The sequence below is a fragment of the Carcharhinus amblyrhynchos genome, chromosome 4 (assembly GCF_965287045.1).
Source record: "Carcharhinus amblyrhynchos chromosome 4, sCarAmb.v2.hapA, whole genome shotgun sequence".
NCBI classification, from domain to species: Eukaryota; Metazoa; Chordata; class Chondrichthyes; order Carcharhiniformes; family Carcharhinidae; genus Carcharhinus; species Carcharhinus amblyrhynchos.
Genome location: NC_137327.1, coordinates 133,639,161 through 133,660,366, shown reverse-complemented (window position 1 = coordinate 133,660,366; position 21,206 = coordinate 133,639,161). Strand labels below are relative to the sequence as shown.

At 44.4% G+C, this 21,206-nt stretch overlaps 1 protein-coding gene across 1 annotated transcript in view; it reads right to left on the bottom strand.

Annotated features, from left to right (window-relative positions):
- Window positions 1-20,969, bottom strand: part of LOC145342374 (cytokine receptor common subunit gamma-like) — a 46,899-nt gene extending 25,930 nt beyond the window's left edge. Inside the window, exons 1-2 of the mRNA XM_080187906.1 lie at window positions 20,748-20,969; window positions 955-1,042 (exon numbers count right to left, since the gene is read on the bottom strand). Of these exons, the coding sequence (XP_080044032.1) occupies window positions 955-1,042; window positions 20,748-20,889 (230 nt within the window). The 5' untranslated portion in view covers window positions 20,890-20,969. The remainder of the gene's footprint in view (window positions 1-954; window positions 1,043-20,747) is intronic.
- Window positions 20,970-21,206: the final 237 nt, after the last annotated feature.

Below are 21,206 nucleotides of genomic sequence, written 5' to 3'. Positions count from 1 at the left end.
CCTTGCTAGCGACACCCACATCCCCATGAGAGAATTTTGAAAAGTGGGAACCTGATGATTAATTACCAAGAACCTCATTCCACCTTCCAGTCCCTTTATCCCTAGCTGAGATCAGCTCACCAAACACTCCGCACGTGAATTAGGAGCAGGAGTAGGCCACTCGGCCCCTCAAGTTGTTCAATATGGCAGATCTGACCATAACCTCAACCCAACGTTCCTGCCCCAACCCTGATGACCTTTCACCCCATTCACTGAACAGAGATTGTAGGCAAAGGCATTCCCTGCCCCACACAGCTTGGTATCCCACTGGTCTGTGTATTTACCAGTTAAGCTCTCAGAGAAACTTTCCTATTGGGCTGGTTGACATGGTAAATAAATACTCATAGGAGCTGCTGCCAGGGCAGCACGGTAGCACAGTGGTCAGCACTGCTGCCTCACAGCACCAGGGACCCACGTTCGATTCCCGGCTGGGGTTACTGCCTGTGTGGAGTTTGCACGTTCTCCCTGTGTCTGCGTGCTCCTCTGGGTGCTTTGGCTTCCTCTCACAGCCCAAAGTTGTGCAGGTTAGGTGGATGGGCCTTGCTAAATTGCCCCTTAGTATCCCAAGATGTGTAGGTTAGGGGGGTTAATGGGGTAAATATGTGGGGTTAGAGGGAATAGGGAGGGATGCTCATAAACTCGGTGAATACACAATGGGCCGAACGGCCTCCTTCTGCACTGTAGGGATTCTATGATTCCATGGTGTATAGAACATAGAACATTACAGTGCAGTACAGGCCCTTCGGCCCTCGATGTTGCACAGACCAGTGGAACCAATTTAATGACCCTCTATCCTAAACTATTCCAATATTATCCATATGCCTATCCATTGACCAGAGTGTACTTCTGAACCAAGCTCTAGCGGAATAGATTAACGAAACTTTGCGTCCCACTTTACTTAATCAGAAGACTCACCAGTGATACAGTGTGTAATTTGGTTTCCCTTCTGTGTGATCCCATTTACACTCCATGAATTCCTCATTGTAGACGATGCAACTCACATCTAGAACGAAAGCAGGACAGGCATTGACACAAAACTCAACTAAAAGTAATTTGAATTACAAACAAGTCTACTGACCCTGCGATCTCCTCACATCCTACATTGGATTGAAGTAAGAAAACTCGACAGTTAAGCTTGACATTACAAACCATGAGAGTACGCAGGCCCTTGATGATATAAATTTGGCATATTCTCACCAGAAAAGGCAAGGTTCCAAAGGGAGAGAAGACAGGGAGAGGCCCCAAAGGGAGAGGAGACAGACTGACATCCCAAAAAAGAGTAGAAAGTCTCACAACACTAGGTTAAAGTCCAACAGGTTTATTTGGTATCACAAGCTTTTGGAGTGCTGCTCCTTCATCAGGTGAGTTGCAAAGAAGAGTTCAGATAGGGGACAGGAAGAGATCCAAGTCAGTTAAAAAGAGTGAATCAGAGAGATAGGCTCCGAGCAACAAAATGGTTGCATTTGATAGACTCGTGACAAGAAGATAGCAGGAGATTGGTGACTCTACGCTGTGGGCCTTTGGAGCAAAGAAACCCCTTTGGAATAATAGTGTCTTGGTCATTGTGGCCAAAGAGTTGAAGTTGCGCTTTTGAGTTAATGTTTGAATGCAGATTCAGAAATCCAGGGGAATGGAATCTCAGGAGATGAAACTGAAACCCCTACAAGATGGATCAATGGTGAGGCCGTCTGAATGGGAACAGCTAATGAGAGAACTCCGAGGCGAGATTCTTGAAGGTGAAGATGGGAATCTTGGGTCAATGTCTGTGGGAGTTTGCACGTTCTCCCCGTGCTTGCATGGGTTTTCTCCAAGTGCTCCGGTTTCCTCCCACACCCCAAAAATGTGCTTTAAGCCTGATTGGTGTCAATAAATTGTTCCTAAATTGGATCTCCCTTAATCTGGCATACATAGAATTCCCTAAATTTGCGCCCCTTTATTGTGGAGTCCACTAGATGTAGACAAAAGTCATAGGTGGAAGAAGGACTTGAATGAGGCACTCACTGAGTGTTAAAATGGGCTGCGCGGGCTTGTAGGGCTGGAGGGCCTGTTTCCTGTGCTGTGCTGTTCTTCGTTCTTTGAATCCCTTATGAGAGAGATAGAATTTAAACGAGATTGGTTGACGTTCAGTGATTATTAATGGTGGATGTGTTGTTGAGAAATTGTGAACTCTAGTTTTGGTCACATCTGCCACTTATTGTGAGGTGTGATGTGTTTGACCTGCTGAAGTCACATGTACCTCATATGAACGTTAAAGTGCAAAACTATAAACTTGTTTTCTCTTTCTGACCTTATATGGTAAAGTTTATTGTCGCTTGCTCAAAGCCCATGGAATCTTATGGCTTTGTTTTATTAGCAAGTGGCTCGAATCTCAAATTTTGCCTACTTTAAATAAAATATAGTTTGTCCCTAACTGGATATTGCCAAAAACTTGAGGTATGACCTAGGATTATGACAGTGGTTCAGCATGGAGGGACCCTCTTCTTCACCCTGCAGCCATCTCTATCCGTGATACTACAAGGCTGCCAAGCTGCCAGCCCTGTGATTAGACTGGCAGCTCTGGGAGGTGCCATGGTTCTGGAAGCTGCTTTATAATTGGTTGCCACCAGTAAAGTGCCACTCAAGGACCCACCACTGCGTAGGGTCAAATGCCATCTTGGCCCGAGGGACTACTCCCTTCCGATAAAATTCCAGTCAATATTTTAATGAGCGAATGGTCAATGGAAGCAACTTATGCTGATGCATGGATTTCTTTCAGAAAATAACATTTTGCAATTCGGAACATGTCAAGCTCCTTCACCTTCTTGTTCACTGAACCTTATGTTCTATTCAATGTCAAAACGTTTCACAGACCATGGTCAGAATTCTGTAATCTTGGACACACCAGCACCACTGCCAGCGAGAATGGAAGATTTGGCACCCAGCCAAATTCGCATTAGCAGGAGTGGATAATTCCAGCCGTGGGGAAGGTTACAGAATTCCGGCCCATATCTCTATTGGATCTCCCAAAATGGTCATCTCGAATAGACATTGCCAGTCTCAGAAATGCTTTCTAAATGTTTTGAGCTATGTGTCAGGTCCTCTTTTCCCATTATGTACTTTCCCTTCCTAATATTTGCAACCAATATTTGGTCCTAGTTTACCATTATCTATAACTATTTCCTGACATAATTTCACTTCTATTCTGCTCTTTTCAACTTCAGTTGAGTTTTGCACCATTGGAAGTGATCACTCTTTTGCATTTTTCAACAAATAAATGTTAGCAATTTATGCTATATTTGACCTTGAAGAATACTTTGTCTGAGCCATCTGGTTGGTTTACTCCACACTTGGAATATTGTGTTCAGTTTTGGTCATCTTCTTTGAGGAAGGACATGGTGGCACTGGAGGTGGTTCAGAAGAGGTTCACTGGATTGATTCCAGGTTTGAGGGGGCTGTCATATGCGGATCAGTTGAGCAGTGTGGGCTTATACTCACTGGAGTATAGAAGAATGAGGGGGAATTTGACTGAGGTATATAAAATACTCAACAGGATTGATAAACTAAATGTTAACCAAATGTTCTCCCTTTGAACAGTCTAGGACAAGAGGTCAAAGTTGTAGAGTACAAGAGGGAAGATTCAAGACAGAGATAAGGAGAAGCTACTTTTCAGAGAGGGTCGTGAGTCTATGGAACTCATTGTCCCAGAGTGCAGTAGACGCAGATTCAATCACTGGATTCAAGAAAGAGATAGATAAATATTTGTTCAAAGGTGGGATAAAAGAGTATGGGCAAAAGGCAGGGAAGTGGAGTTGAGATGAAGATCAGCCATGATCATATAGAATAGTGGAGTGGGTCAAAGGGCTGAATTGTCTACTTTTGCTCCTAATTTCCTACTTTAATGCATGAAAATACAGCCTTTGTTGGAATCATGAGGAGTCAGTTTTGATCCCCAGTTTGCGAGTTAGCAGCTGGCTGTAGATCACTGCTGCAGTGTTCATCCTGGGTTAAGGAGGAACAAGTCTGATATCATCTGTGTTGATCCTGGAGAACCTCCGCTATCCCCATATATGGTCATTTTGCTTTATAGTAATTTCAAGATGTACATTTTCAAAGAAGAACAAAAGTCAGAACTCAAACAGAGTTCATAGAATTGTAGAATGATAGAACCTCAACAGTGCAGAAGGAGGCCATTCGGTCATCAAGTCTGCACTGACCACAATCCCACCCAAGCCCTAGTCCCCCTGACACTAGGGTCAATTTGGCACGGCCAATCAACCTGTGAGCGCTGTGAAGCAGCAGCGCTAACCACTGTTCCACCGCGCCTTCCCAAAGTTGTTATAGTGAACACAAAAATGGTTTTCTCTGTGCTATTGTGAAGGTTTAGAAATTTTTTTTAATGTCGGCTTCTTGTGGTAATTTTTCTAAAGATAATTTTCTTTTAAACTTACAAAACGTATATTTATGAAACCACATAAAAATTGAAGCCTACACACTGGGAAATGCTTAAAAAACCTCTCATGCAGATGGGTGAACAAAAATACCCCCTAACTGTGACCAAATGTGTCATGAAAATTTCCGTTCAATGTTCTGCTGAAAGATTACAATCTTATATCAGATCTTCTGGTGAACAAAGGACAGATGAATAATGCCAAGGGAAAATATATAAGTTCATGCTTGGATCGTAAATGACAATCATTTCGTTAATCTATTTGCTCAAGTCATTCATGATCATTTCAAATGAAATGATGGATGAGAAATTAGTTTATGTGAAGTTGCTTCATAAGGGATCCATAGTACACTGTACTGTGGATTGATTGGATTCTTTTTGATCGCCTTGTAAACTCGTCTGAGAACTCCACATTCTCCCAATTCTAATTTCTGGTGAATACCTGATTTCCTTTATTCTTCATTTGTGGTTCATGGGCGTTGTTGGCTGGGCCAGCATTTATTGCCCATCCCTAATTGCCCTTGGAGGGCAGTTGAGAGTCAACCACATTGCTGTGGCTCTGGAATCACATGTAGGCCAGACTGGGTAAGGGCAGCAGATTTCCTTCCCTTAAAGGACATTAGTGAACCAGATGGGTTTTTCCAACGATTGGGAATGGTTTCAAGGTCATCAGTAGTTTCTTAATTCCAGAATTTTTAAAATCAAATTCAAATTCCACCATCTGCTGTGGTAGGATTTGAACCCAGGTCCCCAGAATATTAGCTGAGTTTCTGATTAATAGCCCAGCGATAATACCACTAGGCCATTGCCTGTCCTAAACTTCTGTTGGTGGCACACCCTCAGCTGTGTAGGTTCTAAGCTCTGGGCAAACCTCCCCTGAATATCTCACACCCCTCTTCCTGTCTTGCCTCCTTCTGCTTGAAACCTACTTCTTTAACCAAGATGTTTGGTCACCTGTCATAATATCTTTGTATCTGACTTGATGTAAAATTTAGTCTGATAACACTCCTGAGAATTAATAGGGAAACATAGAATCCCTATAATGAAGAAGAAGCCATTCAGCCCATCAAGTCTGCACCAACTCTCTTACAGAATGTCCTACCCAGGCCTACTCAACCACCCTATCCCTCTAACTCCACACATCTATCATGGCTAATCCATCTAACCCTACACATCTTTGGATAGTAAAGGGATTTTTTTTTCACCACAGCCAAGCCACCTGACCTGAATATCTTTGGACTTTTACTACTTTAGAGAAAATATATCAATGTCTGTGGAGATGCCAGCATTGGACTGGGGTAAACACAGTAAGAAGTCTTACAACACCAGATTAAAGTCCAGCAGGTTTATTTGGTAGCAAATGCCACTAGCTTTCGGAGCGCTTGCTGCTCTTACGTCAGGTGAGTGGGAGATCTTTTCACAAACAGGGCCTATAAAGGCACAAACTCAATTTACAGAATAATGATTGAAATGTGAGTCTTTACAGCTAATCAAGTCTTAAAGGTACAGACAATGTGAGTGGAGAGAGCATTAAGCACAGGTTAAAGAGATATGTATTGTCTCCAGACAGGACACTTAGTGAGATTTTGCAAGTCCAGACCAGTCATGGGGGTTACAGCTAGTGCGACATGAACCCAAGATCCCGGTTGAGGCTGTCCTCATGTGTGCGGAGCTTGGCTATCAGTCTTTGCTCAGCAACTTTGCGCTGTCGTTTGTCATGAAGGCCATCTTAGAGAACGCTTTCCCGAAGATCAGAGGCTGAATGCCTGTGACCGCTGAAGTGTTCCTCAATAGGAAGAGAACAGTCTTTCCTGGTGATTGTCGAACAGTGTTCATTCATTCATTGTCGTAGCGTCTGCATGGTCTCCCCAGTGTACCAAGCCTCGGGACACCCTTTCCTGTAGCGTATCAGGTAGACAACGTTGGCCGAGTTGCAAATGTATTTACCGTGTAGCTGGTGGATGGTGTTCTCACACGAGATGGTGACATCCATATCGATGATCTGGCATGTCTTGCAAAGGTTGCTGTGGCAGGGTTGTGTGGTGTCGTGGTCACTGTTCTCCTGAAGGCTGGGTAGTTTGCTGCAGACAATGGTCTGTTTGAGATTGTACGGTTGTTTGAAGGTAAGAAGTGGGGGTGTGGAGATGGCCTTGGTGAGATGTTCGTCTTCATTAATGACATGTTAAAGGCTCTGGAGGTGATGTCGTAGCTTCTCCCCTCCGGGGAAGAACTGAACGATAAAGGTACTCTGTCCATCGTGTCCCGTGTTTGTCTTCTGAGGAGATCAGTGTGGTTTTTCGCTGTGGCATGTTGGAACTGTTGATCAATGAGTCGAGCGCCATATCCTGTTCTTATGAGGGCATTTTTCAGTGTTTGGAGGTGTCTGTTGTGGTCCTCCTCATTTGAGCAGACCTGTGTATACAGAGGGCTTGTCCGTAGGGGATGGCTTCTTTAACGTATTTAGAGTGGAAGTGGAGCATCGTGAGGTTATCTGTGGGCTTGCGGTACAGTGAGGTACTGAGGTGACCATCCTTAATGGAGATGCGTGTGCCAAAGAATGTAACTGATTGTGGAAAGCAGTCCATGGTCAGTCTGATGGTGGGATGGAACTTGTTGATGTCATCATATAGTCGTTTCAGTGATTGTTAACAATGAGCCCAAAGGTAGAAATTGTCATCAATATAACTAGTGTATAGCATCGGTTGACGTTCCTGTGCAGTGAAGAAGTCGTGTTTGAATCTGTGTATGGAGATGTTGGCATATTGAGGTGCGAATTTGGTCTCCATGGCTGTTCCGTGTGTCTGGATGAAGAACTGGTTGTTGAAGGTGAAGACATTGTGGTCCAGGATGAAGCGGATGAGTTGTAGAATTGCATCTGGAAACTGCCAGTTGTTGGCGTTGAGTACTGAGGCAGTTGCAGCAATGCCATTGTCGTGGGGGATGCCGGTGTAGCGTGCCGAGACATCCATTGTGACGAAGAGTGCTCCTGGTTCAACTGCTCCATGTGTGCTGAGTTTCTGTAGGAAGTCCGTAATGCCGCAACAAAAGCTGGGGGCTCTTTGTACAATGGGTTTCAGGATGCCCTCGACGTAGCCAGAGAGGCTCTTGCACGGGTCCCATTGCCCGATACAATGGGACGGCTGGGTGTATTTGCCTTGTGTATCTTCAGGAGGCAGTAGAGATCTCCAACATGGGGCAATACATATCTCTTTAACTTATGCTTAATGCTCTCTCCACTCACATTGTCTGTACCTTTAAGACTTGATTAGCTGTAAAGACTCACATTTCAATCATTATTCTGTAAATTGAGTTTGTGCCTTTATAGGCCCTGTTTGTGAAAAGATCTCCCACTCACCTGACGAAGGAGCAGCGCTCCAAAAGCTAGTGGCGTTTGTGACCAAATAAACCTGTTGGACTTTAACCTGATGTTGTAAGATTTCTTACTGTGTTCTAAGCTGCACCAGTCTGTCATTAGCTAGCCATATCTTCTTGATTCACAGACAGATGGGAAGAGGCATTAAAACTGAAAGGGACCAATTATCCGAGAAACACTCCTGCACATCTCAGGAGCAGAATTAATAGATGGCTGAACTAGGTGCAAAAAGAGACTACTGAACACACTATGAGAGTCATCACCGAGGAGGGTGGCACAGGGGCACATTGGTTAGCACTGCTGCCTCACAGGTTCAATTCTGGCCTTGGGTCACTGACTGTGTGGAGTTTGCACATTCTCCCCGTGTCTGCGTGGGTTTCCTCCCGGTGCTCTGGTTTGCTCCCACAATCCAAAGATGTTAGGTGGATTGGCCATGCTAAATTGCCTCTTAGTGTGCTGAGATGTGCAAGTTAGGGCAATGTATAGGTTAGAATAATTGGTAAATTACTTGGGGTTATGGTGATAGGGAGGGGAGGGGGCCTGGGTAGGTTACTCTGTTGGAGAGTCAGTACAGACTCAATGGGCCGAATGGCCTTATGCACTGCAGGAATTCTATGATTCTATGAAAATAAGGGAATGGGTTACGAACCCAATGGCAGCGCGGGCTCGTTGGGCCGAAGGGCCTGTTTCCAGTGCTGTGTTGTTCTTTGTAAATGAAAATTAAACGTACCAGACACATGAAACATTGGGAATTGTATAAAATCACCAAAATCATTTTTTTGTGACAATAGCCTGTAAGTTAGTGTTTGCAATGATGGTGAAAAATGTTCCAATTTTGTCTGTTGTTCTTCACCATTTTAAGGCAGGAGCTCATTTATTGATTTTAACTCCATTAATTTCTGCTTATTTTAACGTTTCATAAAACAGAGGGACTTTTTTTTAAATTAAGATGATATTTCTTTTACTTTATCGATAACAGAAAGCGTGATTCTTGAACGTTCCGCAATTGGAAGTTGTTCAGATATTTCCCAGCGCTGAAGGAAAACAGGAATTACACGAGCTATGAAGGGGATACATTAATTGGAATCCAGTCTCTTCCCCGTGAGGTGTGAGAGGATCAGAGTATTGAGGAGAAGAACACTTCCAATTCGGAGATCAAAGGCTCTTTTCTAATCCTGCCCACCAATGCAGGGGTATCGTGAATGAATAAAATGGTAATTGGCCATTTTAACAGAGGCAATATAAAATAAGGGTAAAATTCTAAAAGGGTGAGAGGAGTCAGTGGATGTGATTTATTTAGAGCAGAATTCTCTCCCCAAAAATCCTAAAATTCACGTGAAAACTGGAGTAATTCATGTTGTTTTTTTTCAGCAGGAGTTCAGACTAGAATCTCCCACACTCAGTGCACTACAGAGGTTGCCAGCCTGGATATCACTAAATGTCAAGGGCAGTGGCCTATCCCTGCCCGAGAGGCTGAAATCAGTGCGCTGAGTGGGCCATTGCGCACGTGCTAATCTGTGAGTGCCAAGGTCGGTGCATGATCTGTGGCCCCACACTCCCTTTGCTGACTAGCTCGATGTCTGGCCAGACCCGCGAGCCCGCGATGCAGAGTCTCCACCCCCACACCGCGCCCCTCCCCCCACCAAACGACCTAATTGGTGGCCCCCTCTCGGCCATTCTCGGACCCAATCCTGACTCCCACCCCACCCCAGCCCACCTTGATCTCTCCAGCCCGATTCCCTCCCCAACAGTTAATGGCCCCCCCGCAGTCCTAACCCACTCTCTGCAATGCCGACGCTCCCCAGCAGATTTTTTCCATGCCCCCCCCCCATCCCGGCTAAACGTCCCTCCCCCAGTATGCCCTGATCGCTGGCCTCCCTCCTTGCCTAACCGATCCCTAAGCAGAATGGCAGCAGGACACCCCCAACCCCACCGATCACCCCCTAGGCCCTGCCCCCATCAGGCCATGCCCCCTAGCCCCCTCAATAGGCCCCACCCCCTTGGCAGTGTCCCATGCCCAATAGGCAATGCTGAGGTGCCCCTTGGACATTACTCTTTGCCCCTTGGGCAGTAACAGGGCCACAGGCTGGCACTTCCTGATCTGTTATACTAAAAAATTATCGCAATGGGATGGGAGAATCGCTGCCTTTGATCTTCAGCGGGTTTTCAACAAATTCCCATGTAGAGCGTAAATTTGAAGTACAAGAAATGGTATATTGAAATGATGATAAACCTGTTGGTGGGCAGGAAACAGAGTAGGAATAAATGGGTAATTTTCCAAATGGCAGACGGTAAGTAGTGCAAGGATTGGTGCCAGGGCCACAGCAGTTCACAGTTTACATGAATGATTTAGATGGTAGAGTTAAATGTAATGGGCCGGGATTCTCCCAAAAATATCCTGAGTGCCCAATTTGCGTGAAAACTGGATTAAATCCTACTGATATTTTTTAAGCGGGATTTTCAGAATGAATCTCGGACGCTCTGAGTGCCCTAAATCCCTAAGTCTCTCCAAAAATCAGGGGCAGGGCCTATTCCCACCCGAGAGACCGGCAGCACAGGGCTGGGTGGGCCATTGCGCCTACGCCGATCTATCAACGCCTCTGCTGGTCTTCTGATCACCAGCTGGCCCGATCGCTGGCCAGCCTCACGACCCCCAGTCGGTGGCCTTTTGGGCCTCTCCGGGCCAGCCAGCCCCGATGTCGCCCTCCCACCGCACCCCCCCGCCCCCCCACAAACGCACCACACCACCCCCCTCCCCCCCACCACCGCCCCCCCCCCCCTTTCCTGGCCAGCTCTGAACATAAGTCAGCCCTGCCGGGAATCTGATTCCCGATTCTCCCCTAGTAGTCCCAAACCCTGCGCCCCCCCACCCCCACAGCAGACCTGACCCCTCCTCTGGCAGCTCTAAAAAACCACCACCCCCCCCCAATCCCAATGGCAAGTTCCAAAAGGCTGACCTCCCTCACTCTGCCCACGATCCCTGTGCAGAGTGGCAGTGGGAACACCCCACCCCCACCAACCGCCCCCCCCATTAGGCCCCACCCCAATAGTCCCCACCGCTTTGGCACTGGCCAGGAGGTGCACCCCATTCCCCCACCCCCTACCCTTTAACCTGAACCTCCTGAGGGGCCCTCAATGGCCTCTGTTCCCTCCAGCGGGATCGGACCACCTGCTCCCCATTGGGGGTATCCCCGCTGGTGTGAACCACTCCTGGTGAGGGGGGAGGGTGGGGTGGGGGCAAGACACTAGCGGGTCGGGGGATCTCAGTCCCAGTCCCCTCCGATGACGCTCATATTGTGATTTGAAAATTTAAATCAGCTCCGCTTTATCTTCCACTGTGGAGATGACGACACTACGAATCTTGGCCCTGGAGACACACGGAGACAAGGGGGAGGCCACAAAATGGCCTGGGCTGATGCCACATGGTCTGTTGAACTGTTAGAGCAGCACGGCAGGCTGGGAGAATGGCCCCCAGTTTGCAGGTGGCACAAGGTTGGGTGGGAGGTGAGCTGTGAGGAGAATGTGGAGATGCTTCGTTGTGATTTGGTAGATGCAAAACAATGCGGATAAATGTGAAGTTATCCACTTAGGTCACAAAAACAGGAAGACAGATTATCACCTGAACGGCTATAAATTAGGGGAGGGGAACGAAATATTGATGTCCTCGTACACCAGTCACAGAAGGCAAGCGTGCAGGTGCAGTAGGCAGTGGAGAAGGCAAATGGTATGTTGGCCTTCGTAATGAAAGGTTTCGAGCACAGGAGCAGGGATGTGTTGTCGCAATTATTCAGGGTCTTGCTGAGGCCACACCTGGATGATTCTGCGCAGTTTTGGTCTCCTTATCTGCGGAAGGATGTCCTTGCTACGGAGGCAGTGCAGAGAAGGTTTACCAGAGTGATCTTCCTGGGATGGCAGGGCTGACACATGAGGCGAGGTCGAGTCAGTTAGGATTATATACAAGTTTGACACGTGGACTTTAGTTTCCTGCCCAGCAGTGAAAAGAAACTGAAAGCTGAAGGAGGTAAAATCCCCCAGAATCACCACACCTTCAACTTGTTGAGAAGAGAAGGGAGGTTCAGAAGAATGAGGGGGTCTTATAGAAACCTATAAAATTCTAACAGGGCTAGACAGGATAGATGCAGGAAGGATGTTCCTGATGGTGGAAGTGTAGAGGAGCAGCGGTCACGGTCTCAGGATACGGGGAAAAAAAAGACATTTTAGGACTGAGATGAAGAGAAATTCCTTCTCCCAGAGGGTGGTGAGCCTGTGGAATTCACAACCAAAGGAAGAAATTGAGGCCAAAACATTGCATGTTTTCAGTAAGGAGTTACATATAGCACTTGAGAGAAGCGGAATCAAAGAATATGAGGGAGGGTGGGAGCAGGCTGTTGAGTTGGGTGATCAGCGATGATCATAATGAATGGTGGAGCTGGTTCAAAGGGCCAAATGGCCTTCTCCTGTTCCTATTTTCCATGTATATTTCTATGTAAAAGCAAGGAGGTTATGTAGAACATATCCAAGACACTAGTCAGACTTTAGCTGGAATGCTTTGTACAATTCTGAATTTCACACTATATGATGTGAGTGCACTGGAGAAAGTGCAGAAAAGGTTTACAAGAATCATTTCAGAGATGCAAAAATTCAGATATGAAGATACATCAGAGAAGTTGGGACTTTTGATTTGATTTGGTTTGATTTGCTATTGTCACATGTATTAGCATACAGTGAAAAGTATTGTTTCTTGCGTGCTATACAGACAAAACATACCATTCATAGAGAAGGGAATAAGAGAGTGCAGAATGTACTGTTGCAGTTAGCTAGGGTGTACAGAAACATCAACTTAGTGCAAGGTAAGTCCATTCAAAACTCTGACAGCAGCAGGGAAGAAGCTGTTCTTGAGTTAGTTGGCACATGACCTCAGATTTCTGTATCTTTTTCCTGAAGGAAGAAGGTGGAAGAGAGCATATCCAGGGTGCATGGGATCTTTAATTATACTGGCTGCTTTGCCGAGGCAGCAGCAAGTGTAGACAGAGTCAATGGATGAGAGGCTGGTTTGTGTGATAGATTGGGCTACATTCATGACCTTTTGTACTTCCTTGCGGTCTTGGACAGAGCAGGAGCCCATACTAAGCTGTGATACAACCAGAAAGAATGCTTTCTGTGATGCATCTGTAAAAGTTGGTGAGAGCCATAGCTAAGATGCCAAATTTCCTTCGTCTTCTGAGAAAGCAGAGGCATTGGTGGGCTTTGTTAACTACAGTGTCGGTATGAAGGGGGATCAGGACAGGTTGTTGGTGATCTGGACAACAAAAAACTTGAAGCTCTCGACCCTTTCTACTTCGAAAATTTGCATTTTCTCCTTGGAGCGAAGGGGGCTAAGAGGAGATTTGATAGAAATGTTCAAAATCATGAGGACAGAGTAGACAGGGAGAAACTGTTCCCCCTTGTGAAAGGATCAAGAACGAGAGGGCATAGGTTTAAGACGATTTGTAAAAAAATCAAATATGGTATGAGAAAATCTTTCTCACACAATGAGTGGTTCAAGTCCGGAATGTACTTTCTGGAAGTGCGGTGGAGACGGGTTCAATCGAGGCTTTGAAGAGAGTGTTAGATGGTTACTCAAATAGAAACAATGGGAGGAATTTTCCCGTCCCATCCATCATGGGAATCATAGCGGGTGGGACAGGAAATATGGTGGACCATGCGAAGGTCTGTTGACCTTGGACAGGAATTTCTGGCTTTGGACGAGTATGGCCAGAAAATCCTCCCCAGTGGGTATGGAGAAAAGACAGGGGCGTGATACTAAGTCATAATGCTCGTTTAGAGGGCTGGTGCAGACATGATGGGCTGAATGGCCTCCTTCTGTACTGTAACAATGATTCTATGAGGTGAATCGTAACCCAAGATCTGGATTTAACATTAAATCCCAGCTTTTAAATATTAATGAGGGCTCCAGCTGCCTCTGGTAGGAATCTTCCCCAAACCAGTTTCACAGAAGGTTCTTCACGCACAGAGGAAATTTTGATCTCTTTAATCTGACCTGGATCTGGACCATGGTTCCACTGGAAAAAGACACTGTGTGTAACCTCTTGCATTACACAGTAACCAAGTTTATGGTTAGTGACCATAGAGAGAGGCTGGAGAGTAGGTTGATTATCTGCTTCCTTTGCAGGTGAATATATTTTGATGTGAGGGAAGAGAAATATAAATATAAAGAATGTAACAAATCCAGCAAAGAATTCAGGAAAAGCCTCCTGTCTTAGAGAGTAGAACTTGCTGCTTATGGGGTAGCTGAGACAGATAACATAGATACATTTAAGGACAAGTTAGAGAGGTACATCAGGGTGAATAGGACAAAGGAATTTGCATTTAGGGTTAGACCACTCACTGCTTAAAAAATATTCTTCCCTGCATTCCCCTTGCATCTCTTACCCAGAGTCTCCTAGTCCATCTACCATCATTTTGGTGGCACGGTGGCACAGTGGTTAGCACTGCTGCCTCACAGCGACAGGGACCTCTTCTGACTATCTGCATGGAGTTTGCATGTTCTCCCCATGTCTGCGTGGGATGGGGCCTGGGTGAGATTGTTGCTGGCGCTGGTTCAATGGCCTTTTTGTGCGCTGTAGGGATTCCGTGATGGAATGAGATAGGAGGAGGAGGCTCGCGTGAGGTAGGAAGACATAAAGCATAGGAGCTGAACAGACTCTTTTTGTGTAATATTGGGGGGAATTTTCCTATTCCGCTCACCACGAGAACCGTAGCGGTGGGGGAAGGGGGGGTGGGGGGGTGAAGTTGGGGAACGGAGCATTCAAAGGTCTATTGACCTTGGGTGGAATTTTCCAGTTTGGGGCGAGCGTGCCCATTATATTTTATAAAGGAACAAATTTTCAAACTTGATAGGTGGAAGGATAAACACGTAGACAAGTAAATGGATAGATAAATGAAAGCAGGAAAATAATACTTTTTTAAACCAAATTGGCATGTCTTTTGCTCATCAAAAGTTTGTGAACACCAATAACATCAACTGAAAACTAACTGATCTGAGTTTGCCAGAGCTGTGTCATATATGAGCTTGTCATTTCAATTGACCTTTAAGAGTAGTTTTGTCTTCTCATCGTTTAGTTTACGTGGCAAAAACTCTGTGGGTTTTTCCCCCTTATCTTGCTGTTATCTGCTGTAAGAGAAATCAGGCCACTTTAAAGAGCAGTTACTTTAAATTCAGAAACTATTAATCCAGAGTAAGAGAGTAGTCGTTCCACAAAAAACCTCAATCCCACAAGACCGTCCCATCAGAGACAAAATTGCAGCCTCAACGAGAGCTAACTTTTCAGTCTTACAAGTCTTCCGCTTCTTGCATTTGCAAACTTTAAAAAAACCTTCTTCAAAGATTTATTTCCCTTGCTTTTCTATCTCACATCTGGACTGAGCACAGAAAACCAAATACCCCAGCTAAAACAAGTAGTTTTACATCTGATGGAGCATAAACTATCCAATATTCAGCCATGTATCTACAATCCTATCATAGCTGAGATAGGGAACTCACCATACAATGCACACCCAAAACTTCATACAGAACATTGATACGTTAGCACACAGCTCTATAATTCCAGAGTATTTTGTTGCCATTATTTCTTACAATAAACCTTGACTATTATAAACCTTTGAGTATTTGTGATATTTTCAGGCTGGGAACAACATCATTACATACAGTTAAGAAGGTAACACAGTCCCATTGCAAAAAAGTCCAGATCCGGTCAAAGATTTTTTTAAAACTGCAACTGATTGGAATTGAAAATAAAATCACAAAGTGATGGAAACATGCAGCAAGTGCAACAGCGCCCACGAAAGGAAAAAACGGGTTAATAATTCAAGCTCTTGATCCTTTTTGAGAATTGAGAACTGAAAGATAAACAAATCCTTTTCAAATATGGACCAGAAAAGCAAAGGAGGAAAAGTGACCATAGATGTATCCCAATCATGAGGAAGAAACAGATGGTCTGAGTGATCTGAAGACACTTAGATCACAGAGGGTGGCACGGTGGCACACTGGTTAGCACTGCTTCCTCACAGCACCAGGAACCCTGGCTCAATTCCTGCCACAGATCATTGTCAGTGTGGAGTTTGCATGTCCTCCCCGTGTCTGCATGGGTTTCCTCTGGGTGCTCCGCTTTCCTCCCACAGTCCACAGACGCACGGATTAGGTTGATTGGCCATGGTAAATCGACCCTAATATCAGGGGTTCTGGCAGGACAAATATGTGGGATTGCAGGAATAGGGCCTGGGTGGGATTGTGGTCAGTGCAGACTTGACGGGCCGAATGGTCTCCTTCAGCACTGTCGGGATTCTATGATTCTATGAAACAGATGGTCTGAGTGACCTGAAAACAGCTTGATAGCTAGGCATGAATCTGCCTCATGATATTAGAGTTAATTTCAATGGGGCAATGAAAAGGCATTAGAAATACAAAAGAATAATTAAGTAACTAACATGGCGAGAAGTTTGGGGCCAGGCATGAAGTTATAAATGAAAACAAGAGAACATTTGATCTGAACAATATTTTGCTTGGTTGCTCATTTATCTCTTGTACATTGATTCAAGCATTTCTCTCCCTCAGGTCTTATTGGCAATGCTCCCAACATAGAAAATAGAACATTACAGCGCAATACAGGCACTTCAGCCCTCAATGTTGCACCGACCAGTGGAACCAATCTAATGACCCTCTAACCTAAACTATTCCAATGTTATCCACATGCCTATCCACTGACCATTTGAACACCCTTAAAGTTGGCAAGTCCACAACTGCTGCAGGCAGGGCATTCCACGCCCTTACTACCCTCTGAGTAAAGAACCCACCTCTGACATCCGTCCTATAATTACCACCCCTCAATTTAAAGCTAAGTCCCCTCATGTTAGCCATCACCATCTGAGGAAAAAGGCTCTCACTGTCTGTTTCAAGGAGAGGCAGGGTGAGGTGACAATCTGGATATGTATCTTTCATCCTGGAACAGCTCCAGCCGGGGCTGCTGCTTTCTGGGTGTTTCCCAGTGTTTCCTTCAGGAATGCCAGGCCCATTCTAACGTTTCCTGCCTTCATTTCAAACATCATGATTTCCCCATGTCTTTTTCCAATTGAGCATTTAACACACTGGTGTTTCTAATGTCTTTGCACTGTCTCACCAAGTTAATCTTTTATATCACCAGCAGATTTCGGCTTTTCTATTCACATTGTAGAAGGAGACCATCTGGCCATCAAGTCTGTCCCAATCCAGGACCACCCTCCCAACCTATCCCTGTAACCCCGTGAATTTAGCGTGGCCAATCCACCTAACCTAAACATCTTTGGACACTAAGGAGCAATTTAGTATGGCCAATTCACCTAACCTGCACAACCTTGGACACCAAGGGGGAATTTAGCATGGCCAATCCAACTAACTTGCAAGTCTTTGGACACTAAGGGCAATTTAGCATGACCAATCCACCTAACCTGCACAACCTTAGACAACAAGAGGCAATTTAGCACGGACAATCCACCTAACCCGCACGTCTTTGAACAACAACGGGCAATTTAGCATGGCCTATCCACCTAACCGCACATCTTTGGGCTGTGGGAGGAAACCAGAGCATTCACATGAAACCCATGCAGAAACAGGACGAACATGCAAACTCCACACAGGCAGTCACCCAAGTTTGGAATTGAACCCAGGTTCCTGTTGCTGCAAGGCAGCAGTGCAAGCCACTGCGCCACCCAAACAGTTCAACCCACCAGCCATGATTAGTATCAGTCCCTCCTCATGCTTTCTCCCTCCTTTTCTCCCATCCTATCAAGCTTCCAGTTTCAGGTATGACTGAAATGTTAGATTGTCCTTTTCTCTTCCCTGATTCTGATGGATCTATTGTGTGCTCCCAGCACTCATCATCAAAGATATGAGTGAAAGAACACATACGTACACAATGCTGATCTCCCTCCCTTCGGAATCCACATTTTTAAGTATTTGGTGTACTAGCATTTACAAATACTACTGCCTAGTATAGCAAGACAGAAACACATGTCCCAGTTTCAAATTACAGCTAAGTGTACTTGTAATTTTTATTGAAATTAATAAAACTAATGCCAGAAATTGATTGAATGAAATGAAACAGCCCAAAAGGTAGCAGAAGCTTAAACGTAAGTGCCTATAAACACTGTCGAGTCCTGTTTCTGTGATCTTACACGCTTTTGTAAAGATCCCCTCATCACAAGTAATCCCATGTGGCATAGTGAGTTTCTGCAACTGCACGCATTCAAGGTGCTCAGTTTACTGCATCCAGAGTATTTGGTGCACAAGCAACATTACTCATATCAAGTTACCGCTGGTGCTTCCAGTTCATTTTAAATCAGTTTGTTAATTGTCTGGGTCAAATGGTGTATTCAATTGATCTGCTTTTAAGACATGCACCAGTGGTCCACTGAAGATAAACAGCTGTGCCCTGTTCTGCTGTAGTATTTTTAATTTTGCTATTTTAAAATTCTGACTTGGTCACTATTTTATATTATCATTGATCTTTGGGAAGATTGGCCGCAGATTGAGAAAGTGAAACATTCTTTTTGTCTCCTGATCTTTTACCCGTAGCGCTGTTATATTCACGTTAAGTGCCACTTTTTCAGTTGTATGGATAAAGCGAGTTCTCGCTTAGTTCACTTGAGCTGAAACATGTTTCCTTCTAAGTCCCACCCTGATTGGCTCTGTGTTACATTTCTGTACAATGTACTTTCACAACGTATCAAAACAATTTTAAGGTGCAATCCTTTTGCAAGTGTTAATTCTAAAAATGTAAATCTAATCCCGCAAGGTCGTGTCATCAGGGACAGTTACAACCTCAGCAATAACTAACTTTTTCTGTCTTACAAGTTTTCCAGTTCTTGCATTTGGAAATAAAAAACCTTCTTCAAATATTTTCTAGTTAGTATTTGGCTCCACAAGCAACTACAATTAATCAGTATCTCATTATTCTTGATAGGTGATTCAACCATCATTTCCAATTAATCTTTGCCTTTAACCCAAATGCACAGCAGAGCAGGAGTCAGTAATCAGGAACTAGAATTCCTGGGCTGTTTTACCCCACTAGCTTTCTTACCTGGGGGATGCTTAGACATCCTATTCATTCCACAGTTAAGGGGAGCAAACTCAGCACAAGAAATCTTTAGGCTTGTGTTGTTCTCACTGGGCATCTTTAATCTGAATAGCTTTGTGCGTAACATATAGTTTAATATAATTTACACTTTATTGCATTCTTAGTTAACGGATTACACACAAGCCTCCCATCCATTAACTCCATCTATACTTCCTGCTGCCTCAGAAAAGCAGCCAGCATAATTAAGGGCCCCATACACCCTGGACATTCTCTCTTCCACCTTCTTCCCTCAGGAAACAGATACAGAAGTCTGAGGTTGTGTGCCAAATGACTCAAGGACAGCTCCTTCTCTGCTGCCATCGGACTTTTGAATGGACCTACCTCTCATTAAGCTGATCTTTCTCTACACCTTGGCTATGACTGTAATACTATATGCTGCACCATTTCCTTTCCTTCTCCCCGTGTACTCTATCAATGGTATGTTTTGTCTGTATAGCACACAAGATACAAGACTTGTTGCTGTATATCAATACATGTGACAATAATAAATCAAATTGAGTCAAAAAGCCACTACATGGTGACAATCAAATATCAGCTCCGATTTTCAATTGTGTAAATCACTCAGCACGTTACTCAGTAACGAGGATTTACTCTTTTGAAATGGATAGGATTTTTAGTTTCACTTTTTCCCCAATGCTATTTCAAGTTTTCACACACATGGTGTAAACTCTGATCAACTCATGCAGTAGAATTCAGCAGTCCAGTGTTAACAGCACTGGGCTGGAAATCCAATTAATCCAATCGTAGCAAATTGTGAAAGTGAACTTATTAAAGTTTTTGGTGATTTCCACATTGCAGGCGAGCAAGAAAATAAAAGCATGAAAGCTCAATTAGTTCTCGAATGGGAAGGGAAGCTGCCACCACTACTCAGTTTGACCCACATGTGACTTCGAAGTGGTTGACTTTACAGGCTAATGAGGGATCGGCAGTAAATCCTGCCACGTTCGCTACCTAAGCACAAATAAAAGAAAAAGCCCTACATGTACGAGGCTGTAAATTGGGCGCTACATGAAGTAAACAGTATAAACAATATAAAATGTCGCAATACCCAGCTCAAACGATTCACTCAGTAGAACATAGTTCGACTTTCCCATTCCAATGGATATAGCAGGTGTTCTTGTAAGGGGCTAAGTCAGGCCATTTTGTTGTTTCCATGTATAAGATCATTTGTCCTTGTTTGGTGTTTGTAATAAAATCGTAACTACGTGAAGCTGAGCGTCATTTGGATTTTAAACAATTTATCCCTTATGAAATGTTACATTTTTATATTACACAACAGTGCAAAGATGTGCAGGTTAGGAGGATTGGCCATGCTAACTTGCCTCTTAGGCAGGGAGATAAGCTTGGGTAAATGTATGGGATTATAACGATAAGGCCTGGATGGAACTGTGGTCGGTGCAAACTTGACGGGCCAAATGGCTCCCTTCTGCACTGTTGGATTTTATGATATGATAAATAGAAGGAAGAGAGAATAGTTATATATTTCCTACGGTTCTGATACGTTTAAAAACAATTTAAATTATTGCCACACACAGAACATATTGCTGATGAAGATAACCTCATTTCTAGCACAATTAATTGGAAATAGAATAAGCCAGAAATATTTTTCAGCTGCATGTTTCAGGTAACATAAAGAAAAAAGCTAAGTTTAAGTTGGGTAGTGGTAAGTTTGTGCTTCAAAATGCTTCCTTCCTGCTTGCTTTTAAATTAAGAAATAGAAAAGTAGCAAAATACTTACCATCTCCGTGCGCGCTGAGTGCTACATTGCATAAACCAATCAGCCAGATCCAGTGAATCAATTCTGGCAGTACTTGTCTCTTCAACGAGTATTGACTAGCCATCTTCTGATTGCTGTGAAAGTTTGGATGATTCTTAAACATGAGGCATTTTTAATTCCATTCCACAGCAGACCTGTTTGTAACCGTTCCCCACTGTGGTCTGACAGCATGCGTCTCTGCAGTTAATCAGTTTCCTCCACCCTCGCTCTTTTTCTCTCTTTAGATGTACTATTTCCTGTGTCTTGTCGTAAGCAACAAGGGTGCAGGCTGTTTCATTTTCAGATATTTTCCAGGTAGCATTGAGATTTGGCAAACATGAATGTGACACGAAGCCACAGTCATTACTTCCTTCTCCATTCTTCTTCCCCATTGACACGTTGTACAAAATAGGAGCAGGTGGAGGCTATTTGACTCTTCAA